The sequence below is a fragment of the Alligator mississippiensis genome, chromosome 11 (genome assembly GCF_030867095.1).
Source record: "Alligator mississippiensis isolate rAllMis1 chromosome 11, rAllMis1, whole genome shotgun sequence".
NCBI lineage: Eukaryota > Metazoa > Chordata > Crocodylia > Alligatoridae > Alligator > Alligator mississippiensis.
The window spans coordinates 53,417,327-53,434,072 of NC_081834.1; the positions used below are offsets into that span (position 1 = coordinate 53,417,327).

At 49.6% G+C, this 16,746-nt stretch overlaps 1 protein-coding gene and 1 long non-coding RNA gene across 2 annotated transcripts; both read right to left on the minus strand.

The window, feature by feature from the left end:
* Positions 1-3,328: 3,328 nt before the first annotated feature.
* LOC109280986 (uncharacterized) lies at positions 3,329-5,256 on the minus strand. The gene is made up of 2 exons (XR_002087489.2): positions 5,037-5,256; positions 3,329-4,169 (listed from the first exon to the last, which is right to left on the minus strand). It is a non-coding gene; the product is annotated as an uncharacterized LOC109280986 (long non-coding RNA).
* Positions 5,257-12,360: 7,104 nt separating this feature from the next.
* LOC102572435 (uncharacterized) lies at positions 12,361-16,746 on the minus strand. Its single transcript, XM_006276606.4, has 2 exons — positions 16,523-16,746; positions 12,361-13,290 (listed from the first exon to the last, which is right to left on the minus strand). The coding sequence occupies exons 1-2, from the start codon at positions 16,596-16,598 to the stop codon at positions 12,755-12,757; spliced, it is 612 nt and encodes a 203-aa protein (XP_006276668.2). The 5' UTR covers positions 16,599-16,746; the 3' UTR covers positions 12,361-12,754.

A 16,746-nucleotide genomic window follows, 5' to 3' on the forward strand; every position in this document is an offset into this window, starting at 1 on the left:
TAATCTTTGGACCTGCTCCATTTCACCTTTTTCATTGAGGACCGTGCTGCGGGAACTAAAAGTGTCCTAAGGGAATCTGCACGTGACCCTGGGATGGAGGTGAAGAAGGGAGGGCACAGGAAATCCACAGATTTAGAAAATTTTGTGGACTGGAGCATTAGAAAATCCTGGAGATTGAAGTGTGAAGTGCACAGTCATGTATTTGGGGACCAAGGACAAGGACTTTTCTTTTGAGATGGGTCCAGAGCCTGGAGATAATTGCAAGAAAGCAAGACCCAGCAGTAGTGTTATGGTAGGAGGACCATGAGGCACCAGTGGTATGGGGCCGTGCAGAAGGCTAAGGCCCTCCTGGGGTGATGTGCCATTAGTGGAAACCAGGCGGTTATGGTCTCATTGTTAAGACCTGATGCAAAGCACATTGTCACGTTCTGGTCTCCAGAGTTCAAATTAGGGAACTTCACGTCGGAAGAATTTCCATAAAGATGGCCAAGGGAATGGATACCTTTTCTTTTGAGAAGAAAAGGTTGAATATCCGAAGAGCGTGGAGGATGAGATGGACAGCGTGGTCTTCACTAATATGTTCTTGGGTCAAATCTTAGGAAGGGAGAAGAGCTCTGAACCTCACACTGAATCTTGGTACAAGATCTAGTTACTGCCAATGGTTTGGACTCCAAGAGGCCCCATCAGCCCCCATGACAGCCTGGCCCCTGCCATGGTGTTGCTGCAGGTGGCTTGTTCAATGTCTGTATTTTAGCCCTCTAAGCCCATCCCACAAACAGGGGCAGATCCAGGGGGTAAAAAGTGGCACAGTTGCACCCTGCTTCAACAGTTTAGCTCACCTGCCAGCAGCTCCAGTTCCCCAGAACAGCAGAGGCCCGTGTCTCCTGCAAGGTCCAGGGTGGAGCTGGAGCCCTGAGCTGACAGCTTATATCCAGGGAACCAAGCAGGGAGTGAGGAGGTGAGGAAGAGGGGCCCAGCCACCCCCACTGTAGCTGTGTGCCGCTGAGCAGGGTGAGGGAAGCCACATGGCACTCATGACCAGGGTTCCTGGTTTTCTCTGATTTTAAAAAATGGCCAATTTTCAGTTTAAAAAAAGTAACTCCAAATCCACACTTTTCTGGGAATTAAATGAAACACCACTAATATATAGATACCAGCCAACTGCCCGTCATGATGACAGATTTCAAAGGAGTGTTTACATGGCTGCCCCGGAGGGTGACCCTGCCCCTGCCCATTCTGTTGCCCCTCGCTGCCCAGCCACAGCCCCAACCCCTGCTGCTGCCCCTCACTCCCAACCCACTGACCCCAGGCCGGCCAGTGCCCCTCTCTCACCAATTGCAGTACCCTGCTGCTGGCCCTCACTCCCCACCTGCAGTCCCCTGCCCCCTCCTGAGCCCTGCTGGAGGGGCCCAGCTGTCCCCATCCTTCCCAGGCCAGAGCGCAGTGGCTCTAATTCATGCAGGTGGCAGCGGAGCATGTCCAGCCCCAGTGCGGGCTGAGGGGAGAGGAGGGGATGCTTGTGGCACCCCCACCCTGGGATAGGCCTGCAGTACCCTGCTGGCAGCCTGGCCAGGACCCCCTCCCCATCCCTCTTCCCCTCCTTCCCCACTACTTCCCAGGCAGCGGCTCCTGGCCTTCAGCCCCTCCGAGCACAAGCACTGGCACCTGTGCTGCTGCCTGGCCATGGAGCTCCCCGCTGGCCCCCACCCCTTCCACTGCTGGAGGACAGGCAGCCCTCCTCTTCCCCCTGCCCTAGCGCAGCTGCAGCCCTCCTGTCCCCCCTGCCCCGACCGAATGTCGGGGACCTTGCTGGGCTCCGGGGGTGGGAGAGGGGAGGCGGCGGGAGGCAGCAGGAGCACCGCATGGGTCTGCCACATCTGCAGCTGCAAGATGGTCTGTATGTGCTTAGGGCTGCCTCTGATTGCCCTCCCCCTTCTCCCACCAGCAGAGCAAAGGGAAATCCTGGACAACCTGCCTGGAGACAATCAGAGGGCTTCAAAAGAATAGGGACAAGTCCGGGGAAAAGCAGACATATGAGAACCCTATCTCAGCAGTGCATGCACACTTGAGCCAAAGTGTTACGGACAGACAGATTCAGCCTTTTATTATATTAAAATATACACACACACATACATACCACACACATGCACACTAGCAAACTGCCCATCAAGAATGACAAGGGAAGGGGCACCAGGGGGGCGGAGCCTCATGTCGGGACCCGCAACCCCCACTCCCCCTTTGAGTCTGACCCCACCCCCTTCTCCCCCTTCCCCCCCATTAAGGGACTGCCCCATTCCCCCTTCCCCCCCTTCCCCCATGCTTCAAATCCATTCCCCCCCTTCCCCACTTTGGGTCCGACCCGACCCCCCGACCACCCCTCAAGTCTGACCCCATCCCTCCCTTCCCTCCCCACACTTCAGGTGCAACCCTGCTCCACGCCCCTTCCAGTTCGCCCCCACCCCCACCCCGTTCAGGTCTGACCCTGCTCTCCCCCTCCCCCCTGTTCTGGTCCGAACCACCCCTTCCTCCTGGTACAGGTCAGACCCCACACCCACCCTCCCCCACAAGTTCAGATCTAACCCCACTCCCCCTCTCCCTTGGTTCAGGTCCGACCCCACCCCCTCCTCCCCCTAATTCAGGTCTGACCCTGCCCGCCCCTTCCTTAGTTTGGGTTTGACCCTGCCCCCCCTCCCCCCTGTTCAGGTCTGACCCCACTCCCGCCACCCCCTCCCGCCTGGTTCAGATCCAACCCCACCCCACCCTCCACCAGGTTTGGGTCCAACCCTGCTACAACGGAGGGGCTCCCACTTTTCGTCAGCTGGCCTCACTGTTTTTAAAGTGTTCTACCCAGGAGTTTTTTGCCTCTGTGGACACAGAGAACGAAGGGACAGCTGTGGATATCATGTACCTGGACTTCAGCAAGGCTTTTGACAATACAAAAAGGGATTGATGTAACCAAATAAACTAAGATAATGATTTGCGCAGGGCTGGGATACAGCTGCCCCTGTAGCCAGCATAGCTCTCCTGGCCCTGTGCACATCAGGGCTAGCCTCCATATTCCCTGCCAGCCCCTGGGCTGGCACCCAGAGGAGCCTCAATCTCCTCCTGGCTGCTGCAGGGGGGGCAGAGCAGGGCAGGAGCCACCGTTAACCAAACTGCTCCCATTGTGCACAAAACTGCACCCAACAGGGTGCACACGTAGGTGCGTTCCTGGCCACATCTTGGGTGCATGAGTGTGAGTGTGAATGTCCTGACTGCTCCTACATTAAGCAACACACCTTTGTTCCCTTCAAGCTGCACTGGGTTCACATAAGAGCAGAAACTACAATTATCATGGAAATCCTTTAATAGAAACTCTTTTCAAGCAACAACATAGGCAAAAAAACCAAAAACCCAATAATACGTCCCTGTGACAAGGCAACACAGCTACAAGGGGTGATGGACAGGTCAGTCTTGGGTGGCACCTTAATGGTTCCAGAGGCCACCACTGCTCACTGCATCTTCAGGGCTGGAGATGAGGGAAGATGACTGAAAAGGCAAGAAAATGTTCAGGGGGGAAAGTGTGAACAGCCTCAAGTCCTACAGAAGGAAGAGGGGGAAGCTTTGATGGTAGAGACAAATGGATGAATGGGTGGATGAACAGATGGAGTAAATACCCAGATAAGACTGACAGACAGGTCTATCACTGCCTAGGCCAGATGGATAGATGAGCAGACATTCAGTGTATTAATTAGAAGGCACCTGAGTCTAGTGCAGATCCAGCCTATCAGGAGCATTAAGGCACAGCGTGTCCCTCTCAGCTTCCCAGCTCCACCCCAGCCATGCACTGGACCTGTTCATATTGGGAGTGAGGAGTCCTGGTGGTGCTGGAAAGGGCTTTTGAGCCTGAGGAGGTGTGCCCTGTCCTAGGAAGGCCTGGAGGTGTCCATGGGAGAAGAGGACTAATCAGCTTGAGGAGGCTCAGTGTGTGGTTCTTCAGGGATGTTGTCCACTGGCAGTGGTGGCCAAGGGGCAACTGGGATCCCAGGCATAGGTGGGCTTGAGCTGTCAGCCTCAGAGGGATCCACTGATGAGGGAATTTCAGGCTTTGGTGGTTCATTGTGCTCCTCTGAAGAGTCAGGGTCTGGGAGTGGGGAGGACATGGCGAGACGTCCCAGCGGGGACAGTGCCTGGAGACAGCAGAAGAGGAAGTTGTTACCCAGATGGAGCTCAGAGTAGCCATTGCCCTACCTGCCCAGGAGTTGCTTCTGAGCCCCACAGTGCCTGCCGAGTCCAGCTGTCCAGCCACCCACCTACCCTGCCCCAAATCCACCTGGCCAGCAATAGCTCTGCCCTTTCCCCACCATTTGTCCAGATCTGGTCTCTAAGGGTCTTTAAGAATGGGAACAGACATCACCTTTTGCCATCTTTGTGCCACCATAAAAATGTTTGTGGTGGCACAAAGCAACAGAAAATAGACATCCCTACCTTTTGTCAAACCACAGTGTGATTGCAATAAAGTGCAGTCATAAATTGTGCTGCTTTATTCTGGCAGATGTCTATTTGCTTTATGACAAAAGAGTTTGGGCAGCCTGGAGCTTTTGCTACTCTGTGTTTGTAAAGGAGGTAGTACCCAAGGCCAGAAGACTCCTGGGCACCACAGTGATTGAGCTGATGAGGGTGACAAAACGGGGGCTTCCCAAAGGAAAAGAAGGTCAATGGAATAAAACTAGGGGGTCCTGCACCCCATTCCTCACTCCCACTCTATCCAGAATCATAGAATCACAGAGAAGTAAGGCTGGAAGGGACCTCTAGAGGTCATCTAGTCCAACCCCCACCTAAGGCAGGATCAAACCCATTAGAACTTACTCCCCTCCCAGAACTGAGGATAAAACCCAGGATTCCCGACTCCCAGTCCTCCCCACTTCTAACCAATGGGCCCTACTTCGCTCCCTGAGAGAGGGATAGAACCCAGCAGGAGTCCAGTTCCCCTTGCTCTAACCCACTAGATGCACTTCCCTGGATACTTTGCTCCCCATAACACCCCAGTCATGTACCTGGATGATGAGAAGCAATGAGATCCACTTCAGCAGGGGCACAGCAGCCATGGCTCTTCAGTTCTCAACTATGGAAACACTCAGGAAATCTCTCATCTTTATACATGCCTAGGGACCTGGGAAACCAGAAAAGCAGGTGCTTCCCCATATTTCCCTGTCGCCACTTCCTGCAGAAGTGCTGCCCAAACTCTGGGGCCCCTGGGACAGATGTCAGCAGAGTTTTGCAGCACAGCCCTATTACATCAGATCAGGAAGCAGCAGCAGAGGCTGATTCAGAGATAACCTGCAGGTCCCTGGAAGGAGGCAGCAGGGCAACCTCCCACATGCATCTAAACAAAAAAAGAGTGTCCAGGAAACGTGAAGGGACACGACTGGGGGTAGTGGTTACAGCACAGGGGCTGGGAGTCAGGATGGTCAGGATGCATGCCCAACCCCAGGAAGGATGTGAAGGGTTCCATGAGTGATCTGGGAGTCAGGACTCCTGGGCTCTATCCAGATTTTGCACAGATCACCACCTGGTTTCAACAGGTGTGGCCAATTGGCATCTGTCTGAACTGGTGGGGTTTTCTGAGTTGTGAACACTCACAGATTCATCTGCTGCCTCTGACCCACCTGTTCATGAAGAACCTTATGCCCAGGAATTGCCTTCCTGTTCTAACCAACACCCCACAGTCTGTTCCCTCGGTCCATCCTTGGATCTTCACTTTTAGTGATGGAGACAATTTTGGGATGTTGCTTTGGGGCCCCTTGGATTCCATGGGGAATCAGTGGGAAAGAAGGATGGTGAGAAAGATACCTGGGTGGGGAGGGGGGGTGGGAAAGGCCTGTCAGAGATCCGTTCCCAGCTCTGGGAGGAGACAGGGATTAGGGTTGCCAACCTCCCAGGATTGCCCTGGAATCTCCAGGAATTAGATATCATCTCCAGGAGACTGCATAGAGTCACCTGGGAGATCAATGGTAGGGCATTCATTAAAATAAATATTAAATGTTGAATTCAATTTATACAGTAGTCCAGTGGGTTTTTAAAATGTAAGAGTAATGTACATTTGCCTTCCTGAGTAGAGTACAGTGGATCAGTCATTACTGTCATTAAATCAGGTAAAGAAACCTCCTGGAATAGATTCAAACAGAGTTGGCAACCCTAAGTAGGGTGCGGCAGGGAAGCATTATATTACCTCAGTTTAGGAGCTTCAGATCAACACTTTTTGCTTAGAGAGAGACAAGACTTCAGCCTATCCATTAACACAGAGAATATATTGACAGCTAGTGCAGGATCTAGATAATCACAGTCACCTACGTGATGACTCCAATTCACTAATTCCTTGGTGGACATTTGGCACAAGTCTGGAACAAGACTCAAATGCATGTCTCCAGACCTATAACAAGAGACTCTCAGCACTTTGCCCTCCTGCTCTCACAGCATGAAGGACCTTCAGAACAAGCCTCTGCTATATAGATGAAGGTAGTACAAGTGATACAGGAGTAGCAGCATTAAGGTTGGGGCAAGCACCTTGGACACCACTCTGCAGGACCCCCAGCGAGGCTAGGAGGGACCAGAAGGAAGAAACTGCTGCTGCCACATGGCTGCATGTGATGCGTGTGCAATGATGGATTCCAGGCTGAGGTCACTCAGGTTAAATCCATTCCAGGTCAAAGGGCCTTGCTACTGATCCAGTTTCTGAAAGATCCCAAGCTTACATCACAGGTGCTAGACTTCCGCTCGCACAATCAACAGCTGTTTGCGAAAGCAGAAAAGCAGGAAGCTCTGGCTGAGCTGAAAATGGTTTAAGCCCATTACTTCTTGTTCTATCCCTATGGACATGGAGAACAGTTTGTAAATGTTTCGCTTTGAAGAAGCTTTGCTGGTTCAGTCCTGGAGCAGAAGATGTTTAGAGCGTCTGCCCTTGGAAGATTAAAAATTCAGATTGTCACAACCCAAAGTTGTGATTTTTTTTGTGTGCGTGCTTCGGCACTGCTAAATTATTTTCCCGCTAACTTGCAGCTTCCTCGCACGGTGGAGTTTTCTGCCGCAGAAGAGAACCCCGGTGCAACAGAGAATTTCCTGCCAATTTGAAGCTTTCTTTGCATGGTGCATTTCTTTTGCATCTGAGAAATGCACGGTGCAAAGGAGTTCCCGCCATTTGTATGAAGATTCATGCCACATTATTGGCCGATTCTAATACATGCACACGTGGCGGCTAGCGATTGGCTTGCTAGTAGTATAAAGAGCTTGGGTGGTTTCCGCCCAAGTTGGAGAGAAATGAGTTGGAGAGAGAGCAATTGGAGTTCGAGGGGGAGAGCGTGAAGATCTCTAAGAGCTGCAGATCCTTACGGACCCAACGCATTTCTTAAAAAGGCAACAGAGGCCTGAACAGCCTCTAGCCTCTCCCTGTCGCCGATAAATTCCTAGACGTATCCCTTCCTGCATATTAAAGATACGAACCCATGGAGCTTTAACAACTCCGGGGCAAGAAAACCGAACCGAACCCACGGAGCTTCGACAACTCCGTGGGAGAGAAATTACCAAATCCGCAGAGCTTTAACAACTCCGGGGCAAGAGAACCAAATTTGTCGTAGTCCTCCAACGAGGATTTAAGCGGAGCTGCACCTGGAAACTGTCCAGCCTACACCGCGACCATCTTGGGTGTAAGTAAATAATCTTTAAATCAATCATTATGCCTCTGTGACTAATTCTAGCTCGCCCCCGGTCTCCTCCGGCCCCGCTTGCCCGGGCTGCTGGCCACAGCCCGCGTACGCAAATACGGGCCTGGCTCGCCCCCGGCCCGCACACAGATTAGATATACATTTGCCAAAGATGGCTTTGACAGGGCAGGTCCTGGCCTGCACAGGGGTTTGGAGTAGATGTGACTCCTAAGTTCCTTCCCTGCCCTGATATCAAAAGATGGAGAATCCACACCCTCTCCTTAACCCCTACCCTATCCTCCCCAGTTAAATCACCATCTTTTATTTTGAATGAGTTATTCCTATAGTTGTCCCCAACTGACGGTGTGAGTTCGTGCCCGGTGCGCTCTTGCCAATGAACACACAGGGGTGGAGGATCCAACTTAATCTTTATTGTTTCAAGTCTGTGCAGAGAAGGGTGCTTGGCAATCGTTTGCAAAGCAAGCACCCTGGTTACTACCTTTGGGTACCTTTTATACATATGTTCACAAGTATATCGCTCGGTGATTGGTTACAAACCACTGACATAAGACGTTCTCTACTGAGCATGTCTCTATACCTATGTTTTAGTCATGTATTTCATTTGCATACATGTATGTTTCATTAACATACTTTGCTCTGCCCAGAGGGTGTGATTTTTAGCATTATAATGAGACCTTTTTCTGAACTTCTTGCTATCTTGCAGGTGTCAGAGAGACATTTGCCTGCTGGTGCCAAGGAGGCATTCTAGGAATCTTCCGCATCCCACACGCTGTGCTCTGCAAGCATCTCTCAGTACACACATACCACACCCCTCCCAGCACCAGCAAGTTGCCCTAAGTGTTCAGTTAGATATAGTTTGCAAAAGCTAGATATACCATAAAAAAAGATTACATAAAAAGATTACATCACTATGTCAGCGTCCAGCTTCCATTGATCCATGCTCTGCCTGACTTCAGGGGGGGGGGCATGTCAGAGAGAGAGGAGAGAGAACGAGCGAGCTGGACAACAGTTCCCAGTTTTAAAAACTACCCAGGACTACCAATGAGGTATAGACACACTGAGGCTCCCAGAGGGGGTGGCACTTGGAGAAAGCAGAAGATGAAAGTGTTATCCAAAAGGTATCAGCATTCCCGGATCTTACAGCTGCACCTCCAGAAATGTAATATATCTCCTCCAATGCACCAAATCCCCTGATGGAAAATACATAGCAGAGATCAAACAACAACTGCGCACCAGAATGAACGCACATCGGAAATCTATCAAAGACAGGAATACCCAATTACCGGTGGGGGCACATTTCTCACAAGAAAACCACTCTCTCTCCAATCTCTCAGTCCTGATCCTCAAGGGAAACTTACACACCACTTCCCAGAGACGAGCCTAAGAACTCCACTTCATCAACCTCCTGAATACTAAAAACCATGGACTAAATATAGACATTGGATTTATGACACATTATAACCTGCCTGACACCTGACTCCCCAGGTATCTCTCCACTATTCATCCCCTTTTCTCTCTTTCCCCCCACCTCCCCAGCCTGTCTCTCACCCATTGACTCCTCAGTCTACATTTTCACTGACTACCTGTCTTGTATGCATACCAGCCCAACCTCTGGCTTCTTTACTTTTCATTCCATCCAGGAAGAGCACACACCAACTGCTGAAACTTCCTTAGCCTGACGAAGGGTTTTTGAACACGAAAGCTTGCTTAATAATTGTTTTCCAACTATTTAAGTTGGTCTAATAAAAGATATCAGATTCACCCAAAGAACCTTGTCTGCCTGTGTCCTTAGACCAACACAACTACAACCTACACCCTTATCCAAAAGGTGGAACTCAGGGTAGCTGGGACAAAGTATTTTGTTGTTGTTTTTTTGAGATGCAGTGCCCACAGCCAAAGAAGCAGGACTCCTGGGCTCTCTGCTCTGCTATTTTTTTCTACATCACTTGATTTACCTGGCATGAGATCTGGGTCTTTTGTGCAATTTCTCAATTCCACTGTCCTTGTTTGTTTGCTGAGTCAAGGTAAATATCAGGTAAAACTCATGACCACTACTCCAGCTCCATTTCCAGGTTAAAACTCAGATAAGTGGTTACCAAGAGCTAACAAAGAAGATGATTAACCAAACCCCTGTTTGCAATGAATGCATCATCCCTGTGATATAAGCTCAGACTCTTCCAGTAACTGAACCAGCAGCAAGGGTCTGCCATTTGGAGTCCAGGAGAGCAGACTGTACTTTAAGAAGGCCCTCTTATAGGTGCAGGAGTAAGCTTTCCTGATAATTTCATAGTTTCATAGTAGCTAGGGTCAGGAGGGACCTGAACAGATCATCTAGCCTGACCCCCTGCCACAGGCAGGAATGAATGCTGGGTTCACAAGACCCCAGACACATGATTGTCCAACCTCCTTTTGAATATGCCCAAGGTAGGGGCGAGGACCACTTCCCTGGGAAGTTGGTTCCAGTTTTTGGCCACCCTAACTGTAAAATATTGCCTTCTGATCTCTAACCTAAACTTCTTCTCCATCAACTTATTACCATTGTTCCTTGTCACCCCAGGTGGTGCTGGGGAGAAAAGGGCTCTGCCTATTTGCTGTTGATCTCCCCTGATGAGCTTGTAGGCAGCCACCAGGTCCCCCCTCAGCCTCCTCTTGCTGATACTGAACAGGTTGAGGTCCCCCAGCCTCTCCTTGTAGGGCCTGTCCTGCTGCCCTTACACCAAGTGGGTGGCCCTCCTCTGAACCCTCTCCAGGCTGGCCACATCCCTTTTGAAGTGCAGCGCCCACTTGCATTGATGCAATGGAAGAATGGGAAAAGTAACAGGAAGCCAGTGTGGCTAGACAATGATCTCTTGAAAGAGTTGAAACTCAAAAAGGAATCCTATAAAAAGTGGAAATTTGGTCATAGTACTAGGGAAGAGTGTCAGAGTATTTCACGGGCATGCAGGGAGAAAGTGAGGAGGGCCAAGGCACAATTTGAGATGTAGCTGACAAGGCTGAGGGAAACCCATTGTCTCCAGAGATCCTGTTTCATAACAATTCATCTCTTCTTCAAATGCAGTCACATGAGCTCTGTGAGTATTTCCCACCAACCACAGAGCACCAGTCAACCCCAGTGGTTCAACAGAAGGGCTCTGTGGCAAATTGTTTGTGGATGGAAAGCAACCCACCAGCTGTAGTTTTCCCTACTTTTGCTTCTAGAAGAAGCAAAAAGGTTCTAGCTTACAAAAGGTTTTCTTCTTTTGTAAGCCTTTTAAGGCTGCCAGATATTAGCAAGTATTACTGGAAGACTAAATGAGTTCAAGGTTGTCTAGCTGGACACTGTACAGATGCACAAGGAGAGGCAGCCCCTGCCTTTGCTGAGATCAAGGCCCCGCTGTCCAGGCACTGCACAGATATACAGTAGAGGCCAGCCCTGCTCCGGATATCCTATTCAAGATGGACTGGCACAAAGTGAGGCAGGAGTTCAGTGACAGAGCTAGGAATAGCGTCCCACAAGGAGGAGCATTATCTAGCACATGCATGTGTTTCACTGCCCTCTTGAGGGGGGACATCTGACCTGGCCCATGTGCAAAAGAGAAACTGGGTCTAAACCTGTGCAAATGTCAGGGCCTCCTTTTTCCCCCCATGGTGGCTTGTGCATCTTAGGGCTCTGGCATTGCAGGTGCTGATATCAGACTCCTACACACTGGATAAGCAGGTACAGTGGTATACGGAAGAACATCTGCATCTCCACTGCTTGCCAGCTGAGTGTTTCCTTTGGTGGGGTGCTAAAGGCTGTAGATTCAGTGCTCAAATGCACTGCTAAATGGAGAGGGGAGGTGAGATGGAGTTGTGTTCTCTGCTTAAAACCTACTGCCAGGGCCTTCCCATGGTAACCTCAGGCTGACAGCCCACTGGTATGAGTGCTGGCTTGCTAAAACCCAAGACCCTGGGATTTAGGCCATTACGCAGGCACTGGGTGATAGCCCAGTGGGATGAGGGCTGCTATGCTGATGCTGTAGGCTCATAGCCTGCCCCACCTCTGCTCACTAGTTCTCTGCTTAGCCACTGGGTGCTAGCCCTGTGGCTGGAGGATGAGAAAACCACTAGCTGGGGAATTTCTCCTGGTGGGGTCTGTCATGCTTCCCAGACTCAGCAAAGGAAGGAAACATAAATCTTTTTCACTACAGGGTGGCCAAGCTCCACTCCAGTCTTCAGGCAGGGTGACTGGTTGCACAGGAGAGATTAGGAGCACTACATGGGACCTTTCCCCTCCAGGGAGTTCAGGCTCTGTCCAGCCTCAGACCACAGGGTCTGGGTGGTCTGGGGAAGGGGTTCAATGGTCATTGGCTCTGATGCAGGCCCTGCTCAGCCATCAGCTAATGCTGATCAGTGACTGGAGTGAAATGAGAAGGCAGGTTCCTCCTCCTATTAAATCTATGAAGCACTATTACAAGTTTCCTCCCTGTAATACGACTTGGCAAGAGGTAAGGTGCTCCTCACCATGCTTGTCAGAGAGACTGAGGCTGCCTGCCTGCCTGGTGCAGCCAGCACTCGTGTATCCCACGTGGCTGGTCCCCTCAGGCGCACAGCTGGGGCATGCTGGCAGAAGCAGAGGCCAATCGGTTCCATGTGTGGCTGCCCTGGCCCCAGATTCAGCGACAACAACAGCAGGAGCCACTTCTGTGGTTGAGATCTTTATTACTGAGTACAGATTGCATAGTGCAAGTGGCTATCAGGAGATGCCTAGAAATCCCCCCCCACTCCCACCATCCATGTGCAGGCATCTGGACCAATAGCTATGGTTCCCTGTCACTTTCTGCCCTTCAGGGGCAGATGCTGCCAGGGAGATCCCATGGATGATGGCATTGACATTGTGCTGAGGTCGGGGCACAGTAAAGAAACCCTGAACCCAGAAGCCCTGCTTTCCAGCACCCTTTTACAATAACTAGATCTCAGAGGTACAGAGGAAAAAAAAGAGCCTAGGAGTCCTGACTGTCTGGTCTGTCCCTGCTCCGACCCACCAGACCCCCAGAGCTGAGAGAGAACCCAGGAGACCTGTCTCCCAGTCACAATTAGTTGTCCACTTTCTCTGTTGATGACTCCAGTTCCTCACTGTCTGGCATCCCAGAGGTAAACAGGGGTAGGGTTCTGGGCTGGACTGTGAGCGGGATTCCCACGTGTGGTGGCTGGGTATCAGACACAGCAGGCGGGATGGAGACAGAGAGCTCTGAGAATGGTGGCTGGGCTGAGGACAGGGTCTCAGGTACGGTGGGCTGGACATCAGCTGGCTGGGAAGGGGTAGTTGTCTCCAGGATGGGTGTGTCGACAGGCATGGACGGTGTTGGCTTAGTGGGTGGTCTTGAAGGCCTTAGAGTGGTTGTGCGGATGAGATCCCGCAATGCAGGGATCCACGACCACAGAACATCTGGGGAGATACGCCTCATCTCCCGGTTCTTCTCAAGGTACTCAACCAAGGGCTTCAAGATTTCTTCCTCGTCAGCAGCTGTGACGTCTGATGACACCTCATTTTCTAAGGCCTCCCACTCGGGCTGTGCCGAAGTGTCCGGGGTACCCCCTTCAGGAAGCTCGATGCTCCTGGGTGCCACACCTACAAAGACCACAAAGGGGGACATGGGATTACCAAAACCAGGTCCAAAATAATTTAATTGTAACAGGAGAGCTACACTTGAAGAAGAACCCAAGAGACCAGCCTGACCCAGTCGAATTAGAGTATTCGTGAGGACTATACAGACTGTAAAAAATCACAAAGATGTAAGTTATGTTTTATCCCCATCTATTGTAGCGCCGATTGCAGTGGAGCATTCACACCTTTTTCCACCAAGCAACTTCGAGGTAAACAGCCTATTCCAATTTTTCTCTGAGCCTAATCTGTATATAAAATGAATGGTTCCAAACAGGAGATTTTACCACACCTTCAACTCTCCTATGAAATATGAACTTTCGTTTCTACCCAGGAGAACTTTTACAATCTTTCCTCCTATGCTTGAAGAAGGGTGTTTGTGCCCAAAAGCTTGCAATTAAAGACTTATTTTTCTTTGCAAAAATCTAGTTAGTCTAATAAAAGATATCACCTCTACCATGAGTCTGGATTCCACATGTTTTAACATACCCACATTAATACTCTATCTCGTTACAGAATCCACAGAACAGGCCATACTTTAATCACCACCTCATGACTTCCTTTCTGCTGGTTCCTTAGTTCATTTTAAATTATGAACTCCAGCAGGTCAGCAAAGCTTAAAGACATCATCAGCCAGCTGTGCACTGGTACCATGAAGATGACCATCTATACAAGTATTGATTTTATGTCTTTCTAATCATACCGGGCAATGTTATTACTGTGGTATCAACTTACAATAGCTATAAAGCATTCTGGGACTGCAGTTCATGGTTACACAACTTAACTGCAAAGCATCCTCAGAGAACAAGACATTGATAAGGTCTTGGCTAACAAAAATGCCAATTCATTTTCATCAGAAATATTAAATCTCTAGATTTTCCTATGCTTTTGTTTTATTTTTCCCTGCATCAAACCAGAAGCATTTCTGTTTTTCAAAACAATTATTTGGTCAAAATGTTTGGGTTTGGAAAAGAAAATGTTTTTCAAAAATCATATATGGTAAAATGTTTAGTTTTGGTTAAAGAAAATCTGCTAAAATCTTAAAGAAACAAGTTTCTAATTTATGTTAGAAACATTAATTTTTGGTTAAAAAATCATGTTCGGTAAAAAAACACGTTTTAATATTTTCAATTTTGAGGAGTTGTTTTTGATTCTAGGTTTTATTTGGGGTAAATGTATCATTTACAATAAAAATCATTTTTGAAAACCAAATAGAAAAATGGGGAGGGGAAAAATCAAACATTTTTGTCTAAAAAATTCTTTGGTGTGATCACAGAATAAAAAATGTCACCCAAAGTGTAATTTTCCATTGAACTGCTCATTTGGGTTGAAAAGACCACTTTTTAAACCATTTTTAACCTGTGATACCTGTTAATTTGTTCCATGAATTGTGCAAACGGGGTGTATTGCCTCCCAGCTGAGAGGCTTCAGCATGGCTGAGTTCCAGACTGCAGCTCAGGCAGGGAGTGAGAGCGCTCTGCGTTCCCTTGGGTGGTGCAGGTAATCCCTCCTGTTGCACTAAAACATTTTGCAAGCTGCTGCCTAACTAGTTTGCTCTTGTCCTCCTTGCTTTACACAGTGTTCTCCTGTGCAGTCTTCTTCTCACGAGGCTTTAGCAAAATCAAGTCTGCTTTAACAGTGCCCTTCCTGGTACTGATAATGCCTTTGGGTGCTTCCCATGCCCTCCTGGTATTTGCAGTTCCTCCCAGCTTAGTGTAACCCCCACAATTAGATTGACAGAGTTGCTGGCTGACAGCCTGTTCCAGATCAGAGTACGAGACAGCCAACTCAGCCGTGCCTGAGACCACTAGTATGATGTACCCTGCTATAAAACAAGTCCTGAGTTCTGTGTGCTCCAGACACCTGGGGGTCTTGGCATGCTGGGAGGAAAGCTTCACTTAAATCTTGCTTCCCAGTGATATGCCAATATTTTCTAACCCGTTTGTTCCCTGGTGTCTACTTAATACCTGAGCCCTGCTGACACCCCAGATACCCCTTCCTGCTGTCCTCCCACCACTCTAATCTGCCCCTAAAATGCCCAAGACAGTCCCCCATTGGGTCCTACCCACTCGTTTTAATTTTGTCTGCTCTCTCTACAGTCTCAAATACACTTGCTCTGAGGGCCTTATGGTTAAGAGCAAGAAAAACTCAGGGGCATCCAAACCCCAAGCCTCTGGGCTTGGGCCTGCAAGTAGGATGTCTGCCAAAGGTTTTGGAAACATCTGAAGCCCCAGGTGTGGGTGAAGGATGTTTGCTGGTAGCAGGGCAACTTATGGTTCTGGACTCTTGGATTTGGAATTAGTTTGGGCTAATTTGGCCTTGGATACAAATTAAATAATTTATTTTTTTTTAATTATCATGAAGTGCCCATGCTCAGCTCCCCAGCTAGTGTCTAAAGGCAGGGGAAACACGCAAAATGTCGCATCCCCCCAACCTTTTAGTATTCACTTTGGCTATTTAACCACTGCAGCCCAGTAACAACAAAATTATCCTAACCCTGCAGGCGCCCTACCATACACAGCTGCTTAGCCAAGTGGTCCTCAACCTTTTTAGACTCAAGATACCCCCAGAACATGCCAGCTCTCAGCTTTCACTCATTTCTTGACTACAGAAAAATATTAGAGTCATTTTCCTGTTGCAAAGAACTCAGAAAGATGACAACAGATCAGAATGCTTTTAACACCACAGGTTCCCATTTGAATCACGTTTGCACAGTGCTGATATTGTTTGGCGACCCATGACACCCTTGAAAGGATCTCAAGGCACCGCAGGGTGACATCGCACCCAGGTTGCGAATCACTGGCTTAGCCAATTTCTGCTCCATTCAGCTCCCTGATGAGTGTCTGACACTCCAAAATAGCTGCACTGCTGGGACAGAGGGGCCCGGACTGCTGCTGTCCCCCCACTCCACTCTAGCTGCTACACTCCTCCCAGAGGTGGGGTTATAATCCAGGAGTCCTGATCCCAGCCCTTCCCACTCAAGCCAACTACATCCCATTCTCCACCCAGGCCTGGGGCTAGAACCCAGGAGTCCTGACATCCAGGCACCCTCCTCTAACCACTCTCTTTATATGGACACCCCAGGGATCCTTCTCAGTTCAGCATCTCTCCACTCCCCAATATAACCATACTTCTCCTTAATCAGGGATGCCATCCAATTTCCCCTTCCCTCTCTCTGGCAGGAAACTCAGGTACCTACCTGGAAGGTGGAGGCAGAGAACCAATAGGATGGCTATTTTCACACCAAGAGGTGCCCAATCCCTTCTGAGCATCATTTTGTCAGGCTGAGGAAGCAGGTAGGTTATGTCGATCCTGGAGAGGCTGTCAGCGTGAGCAGGTGGGACTCCCAGCTGGGCTACAGGATGCCTCCTTATATCTCCAGCTGTGCTGGGCAGGTCTCCAAACTGGGGTGTATTGCTCTCG

What these genes read in the sequence shown, in the direction of transcription:
- LOC102572435 (XM_006276606.4), bottom strand. Translation starts at nt 16,598, where the DNA reads ATGATGCTCAGAAGGGATTGGGCACCTCTTGGTGTGAAAATAGCCATC. An exon ending in TCTCTGCCTCCACCTTCCAG is followed by an intron (nt 13,291 to 16,522) that starts GTAGGTACCTGA and finishes TGGTCTTTGTAG; the next exon opens with GTGTGGCACCCAGGAGCATC.